At 46.4% G+C, this 13,325-nt stretch overlaps 3 protein-coding genes and 1 long non-coding RNA gene across 6 annotated transcripts; 2 read left to right on the top strand and 2 right to left on the bottom strand.

The window, feature by feature from the left end:
- LOC127312210 (uncharacterized) lies at window positions 1-2,800 on the bottom strand. The gene is made up of 4 exons (XM_051342683.2): window positions 2,714-2,800; window positions 2,482-2,627; window positions 1,650-1,729; window positions 1-361 (listed from the first exon to the last, which is right to left on the bottom strand). The coding sequence occupies exons 2-4, from the start codon at window positions 2,593-2,595 to the stop codon at window positions 289-291; spliced, it is 267 nt and encodes an 88-aa protein (XP_051198643.1). The 5' UTR covers window positions 2,596-2,627; window positions 2,714-2,800; the 3' UTR covers window positions 1-288.
- A 258-nt stretch (window positions 2,801-3,058) lies between these two features.
- LOC127312211 (small ribosomal subunit protein uS11x) lies at window positions 3,059-5,031 on the top strand. The gene is made up of 6 exons (XM_051342684.2): window positions 3,059-3,167; window positions 3,844-3,963; window positions 4,042-4,087; window positions 4,183-4,268; window positions 4,503-4,632; window positions 4,732-5,031. Exons 1-6 carry the CDS (start codon window positions 3,165-3,167, stop codon window positions 4,797-4,799), a joined length of 453 nt encoding a protein of 150 aa, XP_051198644.1. The 5' UTR covers window positions 3,059-3,164; the 3' UTR covers window positions 4,800-5,031.
- Window positions 5,032-7,957: 2,926 nt separating this feature from the next.
- On the top strand, window positions 7,958-11,310 carry LOC127312216 (uncharacterized). 3 transcript variants are annotated; one of them, XR_007858198.2, is made up of 4 exons: window positions 7,958-8,284; window positions 8,831-9,691; window positions 9,821-10,067; window positions 10,996-11,310. It is a non-coding gene; the product is annotated as an uncharacterized lncRNA (long non-coding RNA). The 3 variants fall into 3 exon arrangements; XR_007858197.2 differs by having other exon boundaries at window positions 7,959-8,284; window positions 8,866-9,691; XR_007858196.2 differs by lacking the exon at window positions 7,958-8,284 and having other exon boundaries at window positions 8,647-9,691.
- A 321-nt stretch (window positions 11,311-11,631) lies between these two features.
- On the bottom strand, window positions 11,632-12,851 carry LOC127312213 (uncharacterized). The gene is made up of 2 exons (XM_051342686.2): window positions 12,549-12,851; window positions 11,632-12,459 (listed from the first exon to the last, which is right to left on the bottom strand). Exons 1-2 carry the CDS (start codon window positions 12,721-12,723, stop codon window positions 11,744-11,746), a joined length of 891 nt encoding a protein of 296 aa, XP_051198646.1. The 5' UTR covers window positions 12,724-12,851; the 3' UTR covers window positions 11,632-11,743.
- Between the last annotated feature and the right edge of the window lie 474 nt (window positions 12,852-13,325).

Raw genomic sequence — 13,325 nt, 5'->3', positions numbered from 1 at the left:
TTTGAAAGTATACTAGTACGAAATTCCATGAAATCATATACAACACCATCGGTGACTGTAATTCATACAACCAAGATGAAAATACAAAGCCCATCTCGGAACACAATTCAAACAAACACAAATCCCCTAGCTGAGAGGTTTTTCTGTATTTATTATTGATGAATAAATAAATATATCCAAACATAAGACACCATGTTCAACATAAAACTCTGAGACTAAGTGATCTTTCAAGGCGTTAACTCGCTATGGAACAAAACCTCACACGCTTGAGAAGGATCAAGGTGCTGTTTACTCTAGCTTGGCTTCCACCCTTTTAGGAGGATCCAGTTGCAGGTAAGTAAATGGTTCAGTTGGTTCCTCCCTGCAAATCCCAGTTTATACATGAGCAACTTTCTTATGCAAGAGTAATAAGACAACATTCTCAGTCTCAACACTCATTGCAATGTTGAAATGTATGTGCAGAGGAAATAATAGTTGATAATAACAAGGGTAAATTCAACATCAAAATTTTGTAGTTCACAGTTGCATTCTAAGTACAATAGCTTCTTGAAGCACTTAAGCCTTTTAGACGAACATGTCAGCAAGAAGTACTTTCTTTTGTTCAATTTGGTGAAGACATGATTGCATCTGTGCCTCAAGTCCTGGTCTGTTTGAACTGGATGGTCCCAGACGAGCCACACCAGCGCCCTTGGCTTTGGCCCATAGGAACCAGTCAGACTGAATAATATTGTCTAAATAGCTTGCACCATTCATGTTACCCAACCAACCAATTACGTTCTTCAAAAAGACTCCAAACATAATGGAAGGCAGGAAGGCAATCCATAAATATCAGGGTTTGCAATAACACGGAGAATATATAGCTTGCTGGTATAGCTTTGTTAGGGATAAAGAAAAAAAAATCATGTTATGCCATTGCTACGGACTCAACACACTCAACAATTCAACTACGCCACCGCGTTTATGTGATTTCCGCCCAGACCATATTCCAGCTCCATGTTAGGTTAGTTTATTGGGGAGTTCATTGTGTTTTAGTTAGTAATTTTGTTAATTTTTAGCAACACGAGAAAAAGAAGGCGAATTGCAGATGAACCTAACCATACCAACTCCCATCTACACTTTTACATAAATAAGAACATGACATAACAACATAAGCTAATTCATTGAGTACACACACTTTAAGCTTAGGCAAATCCATGCTTCCAAAGGACTACCATACTGTGTGCAGATAAACAATTTCGAAGCCAGTAAATTTACCTTTTATGTTGCAGATATTATTCTTACTGTTTAATGGTCATGCTTTTGTTTTAGTAGCAACTGCTCCATCCGTTCAATGTTAGTTGTCGCTGATTTAGTACAAAGCTGTACTAAATTAGCGACAACTAATATGGAGCGAAGGGAGTAATGAACAGGGATTTCAGTTGTTAAAAGAGCAAGCAGCAAACAATAAAAATTAAACATTAACATGAGCATACTCACAAATGAAAAGTACTAACTTGTTGTTATTTCCATCAATCAGATTTTAAGATACTGCTCATTCCATAAATTAAATTGATGAGGACAACCCAAAAACATATTTTGAATTATCATCAGTGATGATGCATGATACCACCAAAAGCATTAAAAATAAAATCATGAGAAGCAGCGGATACCCAGGTTTTGAGCGCATGCATTGCCAAAAGACCTTGAATGGACCCGGGACTGTCTTGAACGGATTCCCTTCAAAGGCAGCCTGCAAAAAAGTAATTAAAGTATTAAACAAAACAAAACCATGTTCAGCATAACCATGTCCGTTCGAACGATGAAACACAGGCCGATGTCGGCCATTTGTTAGAAAACACACAACTGGTTGAGGGCAGTGGCCAATAATTACATGAAATTTCAGATAGGAGTGAGATTTTGAACTGCAACAGGCTTATCCTTAGCTAAATCAGAACATAGTCCAACCTATGGCTAAGTTATCTCTTATACTTTTATAACGCCAATAATGATATTTCAGTGGTCAGATCAGTAACTACCAGTTTCAGATTAGTCCATTGGTCATTTGTAATAGTGTTTTGCGGATCGAACCTGGGACTGCCATCTATAGCTTGGAAGCAGTAACCACAGCACATGTAGGATAGGAATCATCCTGGCAACAAGTTATTGTATCGCTGTACGATATGTATAGCAGGACACACAGTGACCCTACGGCTTACCATTGCTGAAACACATAGAAAGAGTTTCGGTTTATGGCAACAAATTAACTACTGACACAATTTGATGCCAGACCGATGCACCGATCGCCGTAAACATCAAATTGGTACTAGCAAGCAACCAAACAAGCCATAGGTGCTAGTACAGCACATGAACCAAACCTAGCCTTAAAACCATCAAATGCCTAATTGCAAGTGGACACTAGGGAGCAATTTAGCTGTTATACCTAAGATTTTCTAGCAGTTGCTACAAATCAGAGGGAGAGGGCGAGTGTCTAGTGAGGGGAACCTGGACGACATCCTCGACGCGGTCGTTGCAGCGGTGCGCCTTGGGCTGCCGCTTGTCCCCCTCCGGCAAGCCCCACGGGCTCTCCCGCCTCGGCACCGGCCTCTCCTCGCTCATCCTCCTCCACCTACCACCACCGCCACTCCTCCCTGTCCAATTCAAAATGGCGGCTCAAATCCAGTCCAGCCAAGAACCCTCGAACCATCGACGAAGAGATCAGCGGAGGCAGACTCACCTAGCAACCCCCCTCCTCCCCCTACGCGCGCTGGAGCCGAGAGATCCCAAGATCGACACGACGACGACGGCTGCTGCTGCTTCCCCTCACCGGCCGGAGTCCACCAAGAGAGCTCGACGGTGGCGAAACATCCAGCCCATTTAGACCTTCTTAGCAACATGGGCCGTAACGAACCATTTCATCCGGCCCATTACAGCATTGAACTACCAAATTACCGGCCCGGACCACGACTAAAGAGCGGGGCCCACCTGCAGTGACACGGAAGCGAGGGCAAAATCGGCATTTCTGCGAGCGGAGGCGCGGGGTTAAACCCTAGCTGGAGGCGCCCTCGTATATAAGCGCGTACCCCCTTCCGGGTCTCCGTCCCTGAGCTTTCGACGGCGGCGGCGAACTCGTGATCTCGAACCAGGCGCACTCTCCTCGTCGTCGTCTCGGATCCACCGCCGCAACCATGGTGAGTCTCGTTCCCCTGGATTAGGCATCTGTGACTGATGGCAGCGATTGTTTTCTGGTTTACGGAGTTTGTAGGTTCGGTAGATTCGCATCCGCGGCGGCGTCTCTCGATAGGTAGCGGCTGTGTAGAATAATTTGCTCGGGCTGACGTTATTCAGCTCTCTTAGGTTTGCCGTGGCTTGTTTTCTGAGCAGGAGTTGTAATGTGTTGTCTGTTAATCCGATGAAACTGCGTTAGGATTATGTATTTCTCTTGCATTTTTACCTTGCGGATGCTGGTAACCAATCTAAGATTACTATTCTGTTAATTAAGTTAACTTGCCTGAACAACCAATTGGTTTTTATGGATTGTCATCTTCTGGTGGATGTCCATTTTCCAAATGCATTAATGATTATTCTCTATACTTATTAGTTGATGGTCATGATCATAAGATGGTTTGCACAGTAAGCTGTGACATTGGTTCCAGTTGACCAGCTTGCACTCGAACTTATGAAACTTAAGGCTATCATCAACTAGAGACATAAGATAGGCATCTTACAGCTGCACTACCTATTTTTGTATCAATTTAGGTTCACTAACATGTGCTTCCTTAGAACCAAGAATGTTTTGTTAATAATGCTGCCATTCTTATATGACTTACTGAATTGTCTAATTTGAATTGTGTACCATTGTTGCAGTCGAAGAGGAAGACCAGGGAGCCCAAGGAGGAGAACGTCACCCTTGGCCCAGCTGTCCGTGAAGGAGAGCATGTCTTTGGTGTTGCTCACATCTTTGCATCCTTCAATGACACCTTCATTGTAAGTTTCTTCCCTTTTCACACCTATGCCATAATACTCGTTTGGTTATGAGTATTGACTGTTGATCTCAATATGCAGCATGTGACTGACTTGTCTGGGAGGGAAACCCTGGTGCGCATCACTGGTAGGCATCTTTGTCTATGCCATTACTTGCATTAGCACCATCAGTTTTTCGTATGCATCTTTGGTATTGATTGTAATTCCTCTGAAACCATCCAGGTGGGATGAAGGTCAAGGCTGATCGTGATGAATCTTCACCTTATGCTGCTATGCTTGCATCTCAGGATGTTGCTGTACGCTGCAAGGTATGCATCCAGAAATATCAAGGCTTTACTTTCAAGTGTTCCTGTTTTTCTGGAATATTAATTAGACTGATGTGTGGCAAGCTATGATGTAGTGTTGGTACTTGATTAGGATATCTTCTGTGGCATATTTATTAGACCAAATTTTGCAAGCCATCATGTATGAATTGCAATTTGATGTAGTCCTGTGGTGGTCTCTCAGGCTGTGTTGTCTGATGTTGCTTCTTGTCATTTCAGGAGCTTGGCATCACCGCACTGCACATTAAGCTCCGTGCCACTGGAGGCAACAAGACCAAGACACCTGGACCTGGAGCTCAGTCTGCTCTCAGGGCTCTTGCCCGTTCTGGGATGAAGATTGGCCGCATTGGTATGTGTAACTTGTGCTAATAGTCATCAGGGTTATTATATGTTATTTGATCGTACACTGTGCATATGCCTAATGGTAAAATTTGTTCTTGTTTTGCAGAGGACGTGACTCCAGTTCCCACTGACAGCACCCGCCGGAAGGGTGGAAGGAGGGGAAGGAGGCTGTAGATGTCTTCTTCAGGCTATCTTTTATCTCCTATGGTGGCAATCAGAACTTACTCCTCCGTGTGGTCCTACTGTCTCTATGCTTATCAGAAGGAGCTTTAATTTTGCCCTGTCGAGGATCATTTGATGTTAGTTGAATCTATGGTGTTGCTTGGATCCAATTTTTGGTTCAGAAACCTGTTACATTTATGTGATAACTAGCTTTTCAGTCTATGGAATCCCTGAAATCGAGTGTGATATCTTGTCCGTATTGATTGCTAGTTCATTGAGCTATCAGTGCTGCTATCTTTCTCTTGCCTGATGCTGTGTTTTGTGGTTTACTACGAATGTTTTGTTTCAAAATCTCTTTTTGTGTGATGCTTCCATCCTACGGACATGACCATACCTAACATGTCCATATTGTGGTAGTCTCTGTAATATGTACTAGCTGTTCAGTCTGGAACCTTCAAATGGTTCTCGTGTCAAGGTGCTGCCTCATTGTCTTTCATTGTTGTTCAATCTTTGTTTGAGTCGATTGAATAGTCCCAACATATATTTAGCATTATAGCTCACACTGAAAATCTTTTAATTCCAATCATACTTCTTCTATACAGTATAAGTGACATCTCGCAATTTGCAGAGACACAAACAGCAGTTAGATGAACAGCATACACTAACTAGGAAGAGGCCTATAGCTGCACCAAAAAAGTGGTGCGACAGCGGTATTTACCACGCACAACTAATTTGGTGCGCCAGCGATACCACGCACAACTAATTTGGTGCGCCAGCAAGACACGATTACTGCCAGTGGACCTTTATTTTCGTTCGCCCGTGATAAGTCCCTGACGTACATTCCACCGGATGTATCCCTGACGTACCGATATTCTTGTCCTGCACCTAACCCTACCACAACACAGAGACGCACATGGAACACACACGACTACACACTCTCCTCAGTCCTCCCTCTCCCATACCGCCGCCTCCTCCTCCCTTCCCTCCCTGGCCGGTCACTTCCTGCTCACAATTCACAAAGCTTCTGCTGGGGTGGATGGCGGAGGCTGGAGACGGTGAGCACGCAGTGGTCCTCGTCGATCACACCGTGCTCCACGCACACATCCCACCCGCCACGCCCTCCTCTCCTTCCTCTCCATTTTTTCTCCCTGTGTCGTGAGAACGAGAGTGCGTCGGTGGGATGCTGCCGCGGAGCTCATCCTCGCCACTGCTCAACGCGGCGCACGTGCTGGTGGCGGCCGCGGAGCACGTAGGTCGGCACCTCGCAGTGGTGTCGGCAGCACTAGAGACAAGGATGAAGGAACCGGACCAGGGGTCGTATTCACTGCCCCGATCAATGTGCTTCTTCAAGTTTTGAAACCACGTATCTAGGGGAAAGCGGCTATGGTGATGGATTTGGATTTTTAGGAAGGAGCGCGATGGTGGATTCGTCGGCGTACAAACAACACATGGGGCACGATTTACCCAGCTCTAGGCCCCCGAAGGGAAAACCCCACGTGCTGCTTGTCTGTTCTTTTTTTGAGGAACGCTTATTGGTGATGATGATTACATAGGTGTCTTGATGGCTATGGCGATATAGTGTAGCTAGGGTTTCTGTTCTATGATAGGTATCCATCTAGATTGCTGATCTTCCTTCCCGATTAGACTGATGTAGCCCCACCACTCTGGGATCGTGTTAATGTAGTCGTACAACACTGCACAAGTGCACTCGATATCGACACGTGCCGAGAGGCGGTTTTGCCCCGGGTATCGACGAAGCAACCACTGTTGTTGGTGATGACGGGACCGGCTAGATGCGATCTCACCATTGTGGAGATTGGAACTACCAAAATTGTTGTTCCAGCGCACGAAGTTCCCACAGACGACGCCAAATGATGTGGGGGTACCACAGGAATGCACGTGAGTTATGACTTGGGTTTAGGGGAGAAGGGGCGGTGGTGGATTCGTTGGTGTACAAACAACACAACACGAGGGACATGATTTACCCAACTCCATGCCTCCGGAGGAAAAAAAAAACCCGACATGCTGCTTGTTTGTTCTTAATTGATGATGATAGGGTTACAAAGTCGCCGTGATGGCTATGGTGTGCTCTAGATTACGCATCGTGGATATTCTTCCCCTCCGATTCCTCCTGGTTCTTATAAAGGAGGCTATGTCTCAGGACTCCAGGTCGGTTACATGTTAGGATATTCTTGTATGGGCTAGTTCTTGTGTCGCACGCCAAGTTCCTGGGCTTCGGTTCCCATTGTGTCACGTGTGCTTCATGGCCTTCAGTTGGACCACATCAGGTATAATAAGAGATTAAGAGTGGATACCTGACAAGGTATGCCCACATCATATGGTCTCTCTCAGCTGGATCCGTAGGCAGTGTCATGTTTGGTGATTGCCGGAAAAAAAATTTAGTGCAAAACGACTTCCGGAACTGATCGGAATTTGACCTGGCTTAGTGAAAATGTCTGCCTGCAACCCGCGCCGCTTGCCAGCCTATTTGCTCATGAGCAATAGGAATAAGAACCCAATGCATCATGCATTTCTGATCCTTTTCAGTTCATTTGCTTAAATATTGTATGTATACGTGGTGCATATCAAACTAGAAGCCATCTAGATGCATTTTTTATACGGAAAACCACAACTGATCCCGGATACAGATAGCCGTGCTTCCCTGAGCCGTCTATGCGCGCCAAGATCCGTGGTAGTCGGATGTGTTTTGTGTTGTATGATCATTTTGTATAAAGAAAGGACTGCAACATTTCTGGCCTACCTCTGCACATGTATTCAATTCAGTCTCCACCATTGCCCTTAATTGGTATAATAATTTTTGCGTATATGATAGAGAGAATTTGCACCAACAGTACGACGTGTTCTTGTGATGTTGGATGAGTTAGGTAAAATTGTTAGATATACACATAGAAATGTTACAAAACCATTTATCATTTTTGAAAATGTTACATACGCGGAGTAAAATAATACATTTGAGATTATTTTTGTTTCATTGATGGATTTTTTTGCACCATAATTTCGTTACTTGACAGACTATACAAAAAAATGTTGGAGACAAATGTTACATACTTTAATTTTTTTTGACACATACAAACCAGTTTCAAAGGGGGCTGATGATTTGTCCAGCTACAGGCAGCTGTAGCCTGGAAAAGGAAATCAAGAAAGGGGAGTGGGCCGTAGATGTGGGCGCCCAATGATAAGCAGCGAGCGAGCTCTGAGCCTCCGACCCAGTTCATAAACAAACAGACTCACGCCGTCTCGCCGGACTCTGTTCCCCAATCTCTCGCCGGCACCGGCATCCCCGTCACCTCACCGGATTACTGCGCCACCGTGGAGTGGAGGATTCGCTCGAGTCCGCCATCATCCGGTCATGAGACGGGGGGAGAGAGAGGAGCCGCGCATCGGCGGCGACAGAAGAGGACGGCGCGCGCGCGCGCAGGAAACCGTCCGGGCGGCGCCCAATGGCAGAAGCGGGAGGAGGCGTGCCGGCGGCTCGGGTGAGTGAGATCAGCTGTCCCTGGGTTTCTTTAGTCCCACCTCGAGAGTTTAGAAGGATTCGCACGCGTTTATAAACGCAGTCCTCGGCAGGGTTGGCAAGCAAGTAGAGTAGAGTAGAGTAGAGAGTCTAGGGTGCGGTATAGGTAGGAGGAGGGGTCTAGGGTTGGCGCGGCGCAGGTACAGGGGGGGGCGAGGGTACAGGGGGGTGGGGGGAGCTATATGCCCCGCCGGACAGTGGCCGGCGGGGTATAGGGGAGGAGGGTATGCCCCGCCGGGCAGTGAGGGGGAGGCTATGCCTGGCCTGGCCTGCCGGCCGGGCAGCCTGAGGGGGGGAGTAACAGGGGGAAGCTATGCCTCTCAGAAAATCGGTTTAAAGGGGGGGTTTGGGGGGTTCAAATTCAATTACTCCTTTAAAGTGAGAAATTTAAATTCAATTACTCTCCTCCCCAACGCCCCCATTTTTATTTTTTTTCTCCTCGCTTCGGCAGCCGACTTGGTTGCGAGATCATTACAGAGGCTTTCATAAAGTTTGTGCTCCCTTGTAGCTCCTGGATGATCACTCAAACTCTCTTCTTAAAAGGTTTACAAGACTTTTCCAGCCAGATGAACCTGTGACACAAGGACAAGCTGCAGTAGCACTTCCAACTGGGACTTCTGCCCCAAGTGGTTACGGAGGAACTTGCTCGCATCGAAGCAGAGAAAAATAGCTGAATGCACATGGTGCATCGGTCGCTCAGGCTGGGAGAGAAACCGATGCATGCAAGCTCTGAAAGGGAGCACAAGGGTTAGAGGGGAAACAAGTTAAGCTAGGTTATCATTGGACAGGTTGAGAGCAGAAAAGAGAGGAGGCTAGAGCTGTTGTTCAATCAGAAACAGTGCTTCCTTCAGAATAGATGTATGAAGTAGAGGCGTAGATGCAATGTGTGCTGAGTAGGAAGGTAAGGTATCTCCTTTGAGAAGAATATAACCGAGAGCGAAAACGAGGCTACTGTGCAACTTCAGTACGAGCTTGAAGTTGGAAAGGAAAGCCTTTTGTACAGGCAGGTAAGAAGAATTTTAGTCATGCCTGAGGTTTCCCATTGATTAAAATTTATTTGGTAATGCCCTCAACCTGTCTCAAATTGCATGTTAGTTTCTTATTTAGCTGAGGTAAGAATAAAAGCTTATTTTCTTGCTCTGTACATAAGTTAACCACCCTTGGATATGTTGCATCATGCCTTGCTGAAAATGAGGAAATCTTTGGAACCTTCTCTATGTAAAATTCCTATCCACTTGCATAACATAAGTTGTTACACATAGAACCTACCGCAGCTCTTATTCTCTTTGAAGTTGATTGCAGCTGCTGCTCAAGGTGGCAACTTGTGCACACAATGTGGGTACGCTTGGTGATTTCCTATTCATACAAGGTGATAAAAAAAATGTTCCGGACAAAATAAAATATTTACCATAGTTTTTCATGTTTAAGCAAGCAAAAATCAGTAAATCATCATTGTTGAATTAATGCTATGTTGGTCTTTGTTTCCCAATACTCTTAGGATTGGCAGAAGTAGTGTAATTTTTTAGCACGCTTTCAAGATCATATTTGAACATCTCGGAGAATGTTCAGAACAACCATTACTTTCTCTCCGCGGAGATGCAGTGTGTGCTGAGCAATAATTTAAGGATATTGTTTGAGAAGAATATGATTCAGAAACTTCAGAAGGAAATAGAGAATGAAAACGAGGCTGTTGTGCAACTTCAGTACAAGCTTGAAGTTGAAAGGAAAGCTTTGTCTACAGCCAGGTAAGAAGATTTTTCGTGATGCCTGAGGTTTCCTCTGCATTAAATTATTTCGTGATGCCCTGAACCGTCTCAAATTGCATGCTGGTTTCTTATCTAGCTGAGGTAGCAATTATCTTTTTCTTGTGGATTTATATGGTTAAATCGTATACCTGAACTGATACCTGATACATTTGTATATTATGACACTCAAGCTTTCTTATAACCTGTGATGCTGGAGACCGTAGAAGTATGGGAGCCCTCACATCTGAAAGAAAAACCATAAATTCACTGGCAATAGATATGTTAGACACCTATGCTTTTAAACTCTTCAAACTTCGAAGCTAGTCACATGTACTGCAAAACTAGTTACTATACTCTGTCAAACTTACTGTGTATTCATGATATAACCCTTCTAAATTTAATACTCTTGTTTGTACCAATAGTTGAGAGTACATACGACTACCAGCATAAGTACTTCCCTTTTTTGGGAAAATCTATCAAGTCAACTGAGCAGTACATCTATAAACTGAATAGATGTTGCTAGTACGCTTGTGCATTCTAATCGATAACGGTAGGCATAAATATCTGTTCCCCTTTTGTTCGTTTACACTACATGCTCAGCCATTGCGAGTAGGTGTTTGCAGAGTCGAAAACTACGTAAATCAACATGTAGTATGTAGAGGATCAAATTCTGTCAGCTGGATGTGTTTGTAGCTGAATTTGCATTTTTCTGTTTTTAGATATAATATCCAATTTCCAAGCATGTGCATTGATATACATGTATATTGTTGGTCTTAAAGATCTTACTGAATGCATGTTTTTATCGAATTACCTACCTGATGTAGACCCATGAACAGCTCCTGCTCTAATTTTCATGTCAGAATATGTTATTGATTTCATTGTACGCTCTGCATTTCCATGACCTTAAAATTTTGTTCTTGTGCTGCAGAGGACGTGACTCCAATTCCCACTGTCAGCAGTCAGCACTCGCCGGAAGGGTGGAAGGAGGCTGTAGATGTCTTCTTCAGGCTATCTTTCACCTCCCATGGTAGCAATCAAGATCTTACTCCTCTGTGGTCCTGCTATTTCTATGCTTATCAGGAGCTTTAATTTGGCCCTGTCAAGGATCGTTTGATGTTAGTTGAACCTATAGTGTTGCTTGGATCCCATTTTTGGTTCAGAAACTAGTCATATGTATGCGACAAACTAGCTTTGGTCCATAGAAACCATGAAATGCAGTGATCTCGTGCTGTATCAGTTGCTAGTTCATTGCCTTTTCAGTACTGCTATGTTTCCCTGTTGCCGGATGGAGTATCTTCTTTCGTGTGATGTTTCCAGCTCTATGTTCAACGCGTTCTCGCCTAGGAGCATGTCCATATTGAGTTTGTACGTGTAGATACTAGCGTTAATATGGAAACCTTGAAATCGATTGATCTCTCGTATCTGATAAATTGCCACCTCATTGTCATTTCAGTGCTGTTACGATTTTCAGTGCTGTTACTTATTCCATTCTCACGGCAAATGCAACATGTTGAAATGGTTTGATACGTTGATTGCGTATAGTACGAACATGTACTTAGCCTGGTAGCTCACACTCTGAATATCTTATTATAATTCCAACATCGAAACAATCACAAAGGCAAATCAGCTGCACAGTAAAAGTGGCATCCCCCAATTTACACTCACACAATCAGAACTCAGATGGCCAGCATGGCGTAGCCGAAGCCTGCTGCAAGCGTGCCGAGTAGGCCGGCCGTGACATGAGCAGCACCGCTGCCTGGCGGAGTCGAGCTCGACCCGTCACCCGGAGGCGGGTTGGAGTCGGACGGCGGCTGCGGCGCGCCTCCAGGGGTACCTGGCGAGCCTGGAGGAGTATCCGGGGTACCCGGCGGCGCAGGAGGAGATGATCCTGGAGTTGCCGCCGGTGCAGCGCCCGGAGCTGAGCCTGTCGGAGATGGTGCAGGTTCCGGAGCGCCAGAGGGAGGCAGCATCGGTGCGCCAGACGGCGGCGCCATGGAAGGAGGTGATGAGGGGCTCGGCACAGGGGCTGCAGACGGCGGCGCCATGGATGGAGGAGACGACGGGCTCGGCACCGGCGTGGCGGCCGTCGGCGGCATGGATGGAGGAGACGACGGGCTCGGCTCCGGCGCGGCGGCCGTCGGTGGCATGGAGGGCGGAGTAGGCAAGAGACTCGGTGGGGTGTGGCTTGCGGCGAGCACGACGACGATGAGCTTCTGGTTGGCCATGCAGCTCGCGCCGTTGCCGCTGATGAAGAAGAAGGGGCCGGAGCGGTCGAGCGTGAAGACCGAGCTGCCGCCCTCGAGCTTGGTCAGGTACGCCGTGGTGTTGCAGGCGTTGTACGCGGCCTGGTCGACGACGAGGACCGAGTCCGTCTCCTTCGGATACACGAACACTGCAAGAAGACCAAAGCCAAGCGTCAATTCCCCGTAATATATCAGTCACTTCTCACGCCATGGGTCGTTCTTGGAGCTGTTAACTTACGGAGCTGGTCGCCGATGATGAACCGCATCCTCCCGGCCCACGCGTTGTACGGCTCGGCGGTCGCGTCCGGCACGCTCCACCCTTTGCTGCCGCCGACCTGGAACTGCCTCGCGCTCACCACCGCAGCCATGAGAGCGAAGCAGAGGAGCCCTAGTAGGCCATAAGATGTCGCCATGTCGAAGGATCACTGGTTCTGGTAATCTAGCGTGTAACCCGATCGAGCAGACGAGCACTAGCTAGAGTTTGGAAGTGCACTTCGTGATCGGTGTGAGCTTGGGAGGAAGAGACAATGTTTGGTGTGTATTTGTAGACGCATGTCAAGGACTTCAGTGGTGAGCTGAACAACTCAAGGGAGCTACGACTTCACAACGTGTCAAGCTCCCTTGATCAAACTTTTCAAAGGTATCTATCGACATGGCTGTGCAACGTATGCATCCGTGGCCGTGGTTGCCTGATGGATCGATTCTCTTGACGTTACTGAAAGCGTCAGGTGTTGGGAGGAACTTGCCCTGTTGTTGACAGGTTAACAGACTTAACCGTTGACATTGGAAGAGCAGTATCTAGGCGAAGGAGAGGCGGGTGCTGATGATCCGACGAGTGTCCATCGGAACTCACACGGCTTTCTCGGAAGGTCGGCGAGCGACGTCGTTATCGGCGGAGATGGATAAGTCGAGGCGCCGTCGACACACACGATCGGAACTTGATGCCTCGGTCAGCAGCTAGCTTCAGGCCCTGGAAAGTTCTTGCCGTGGCTAGCGTACGTGTGTCCAGTCGGCT

Source organism: Lolium perenne, chromosome 7 (assembly GCF_019359855.2).
Source record: "Lolium perenne isolate Kyuss_39 chromosome 7, Kyuss_2.0, whole genome shotgun sequence".
NCBI classification, from domain to species: Eukaryota; Viridiplantae; Streptophyta; class Magnoliopsida; order Poales; family Poaceae; genus Lolium; species Lolium perenne.
Note: the sequence above shows the minus strand (reverse complement) of the source record. Positions and strands in the feature narration are given on the sequence as shown.

Excerpts from the sequence above, each read along its gene's own strand:
- LOC127312210 (XM_051342683.2), bottom strand. The coding sequence starts at position 2,595 with ATGAGCGAGGAGAGGCCGGTGCCGAGGCGGGAGAGCCCGTGGGGCTTG. Across the intron at positions 1,730-2,481 it reads GCGTCGAGGATGTCGTCCAG|GCTGCCTTTGAAGGGAATCC; the intron begins GTTCCCCTCACT and ends ACTTTTTTGCAG. Across the intron at positions 362-1,649 it reads TGCATGCGCTCAAAACCTGG|GGAGGAACCAACTGAACCAT; the intron begins GTATCCGCTGCT and ends TGGGATTTGCAG.
- LOC127312211 (XM_051342684.2), top strand. Across the intron at positions 3,964-4,041 it reads CCTTCAATGACACCTTCATT|CATGTGACTGACTTGTCTGG; the intron begins GTAAGTTTCTTC and ends CTCAATATGCAG. Across the intron at positions 4,088-4,182 it reads AACCCTGGTGCGCATCACTG|GTGGGATGAAGGTCAAGGCT; the intron begins GTAGGCATCTTT and ends GAAACCATCCAG.
- LOC127312213 (XM_051342686.2), bottom strand. The coding sequence starts at position 12,723 with ATGGCGACATCTTATGGCCTACTAGGGCTCCTCTGCTTCGCTCTCATG. Across the intron at positions 12,460-12,548 it reads CATCATCGGCGACCAGCTCC|TGTTCGTGTATCCGAAGGAG; the intron begins GTAAGTTAACAG and ends GTCTTCTTGCAG.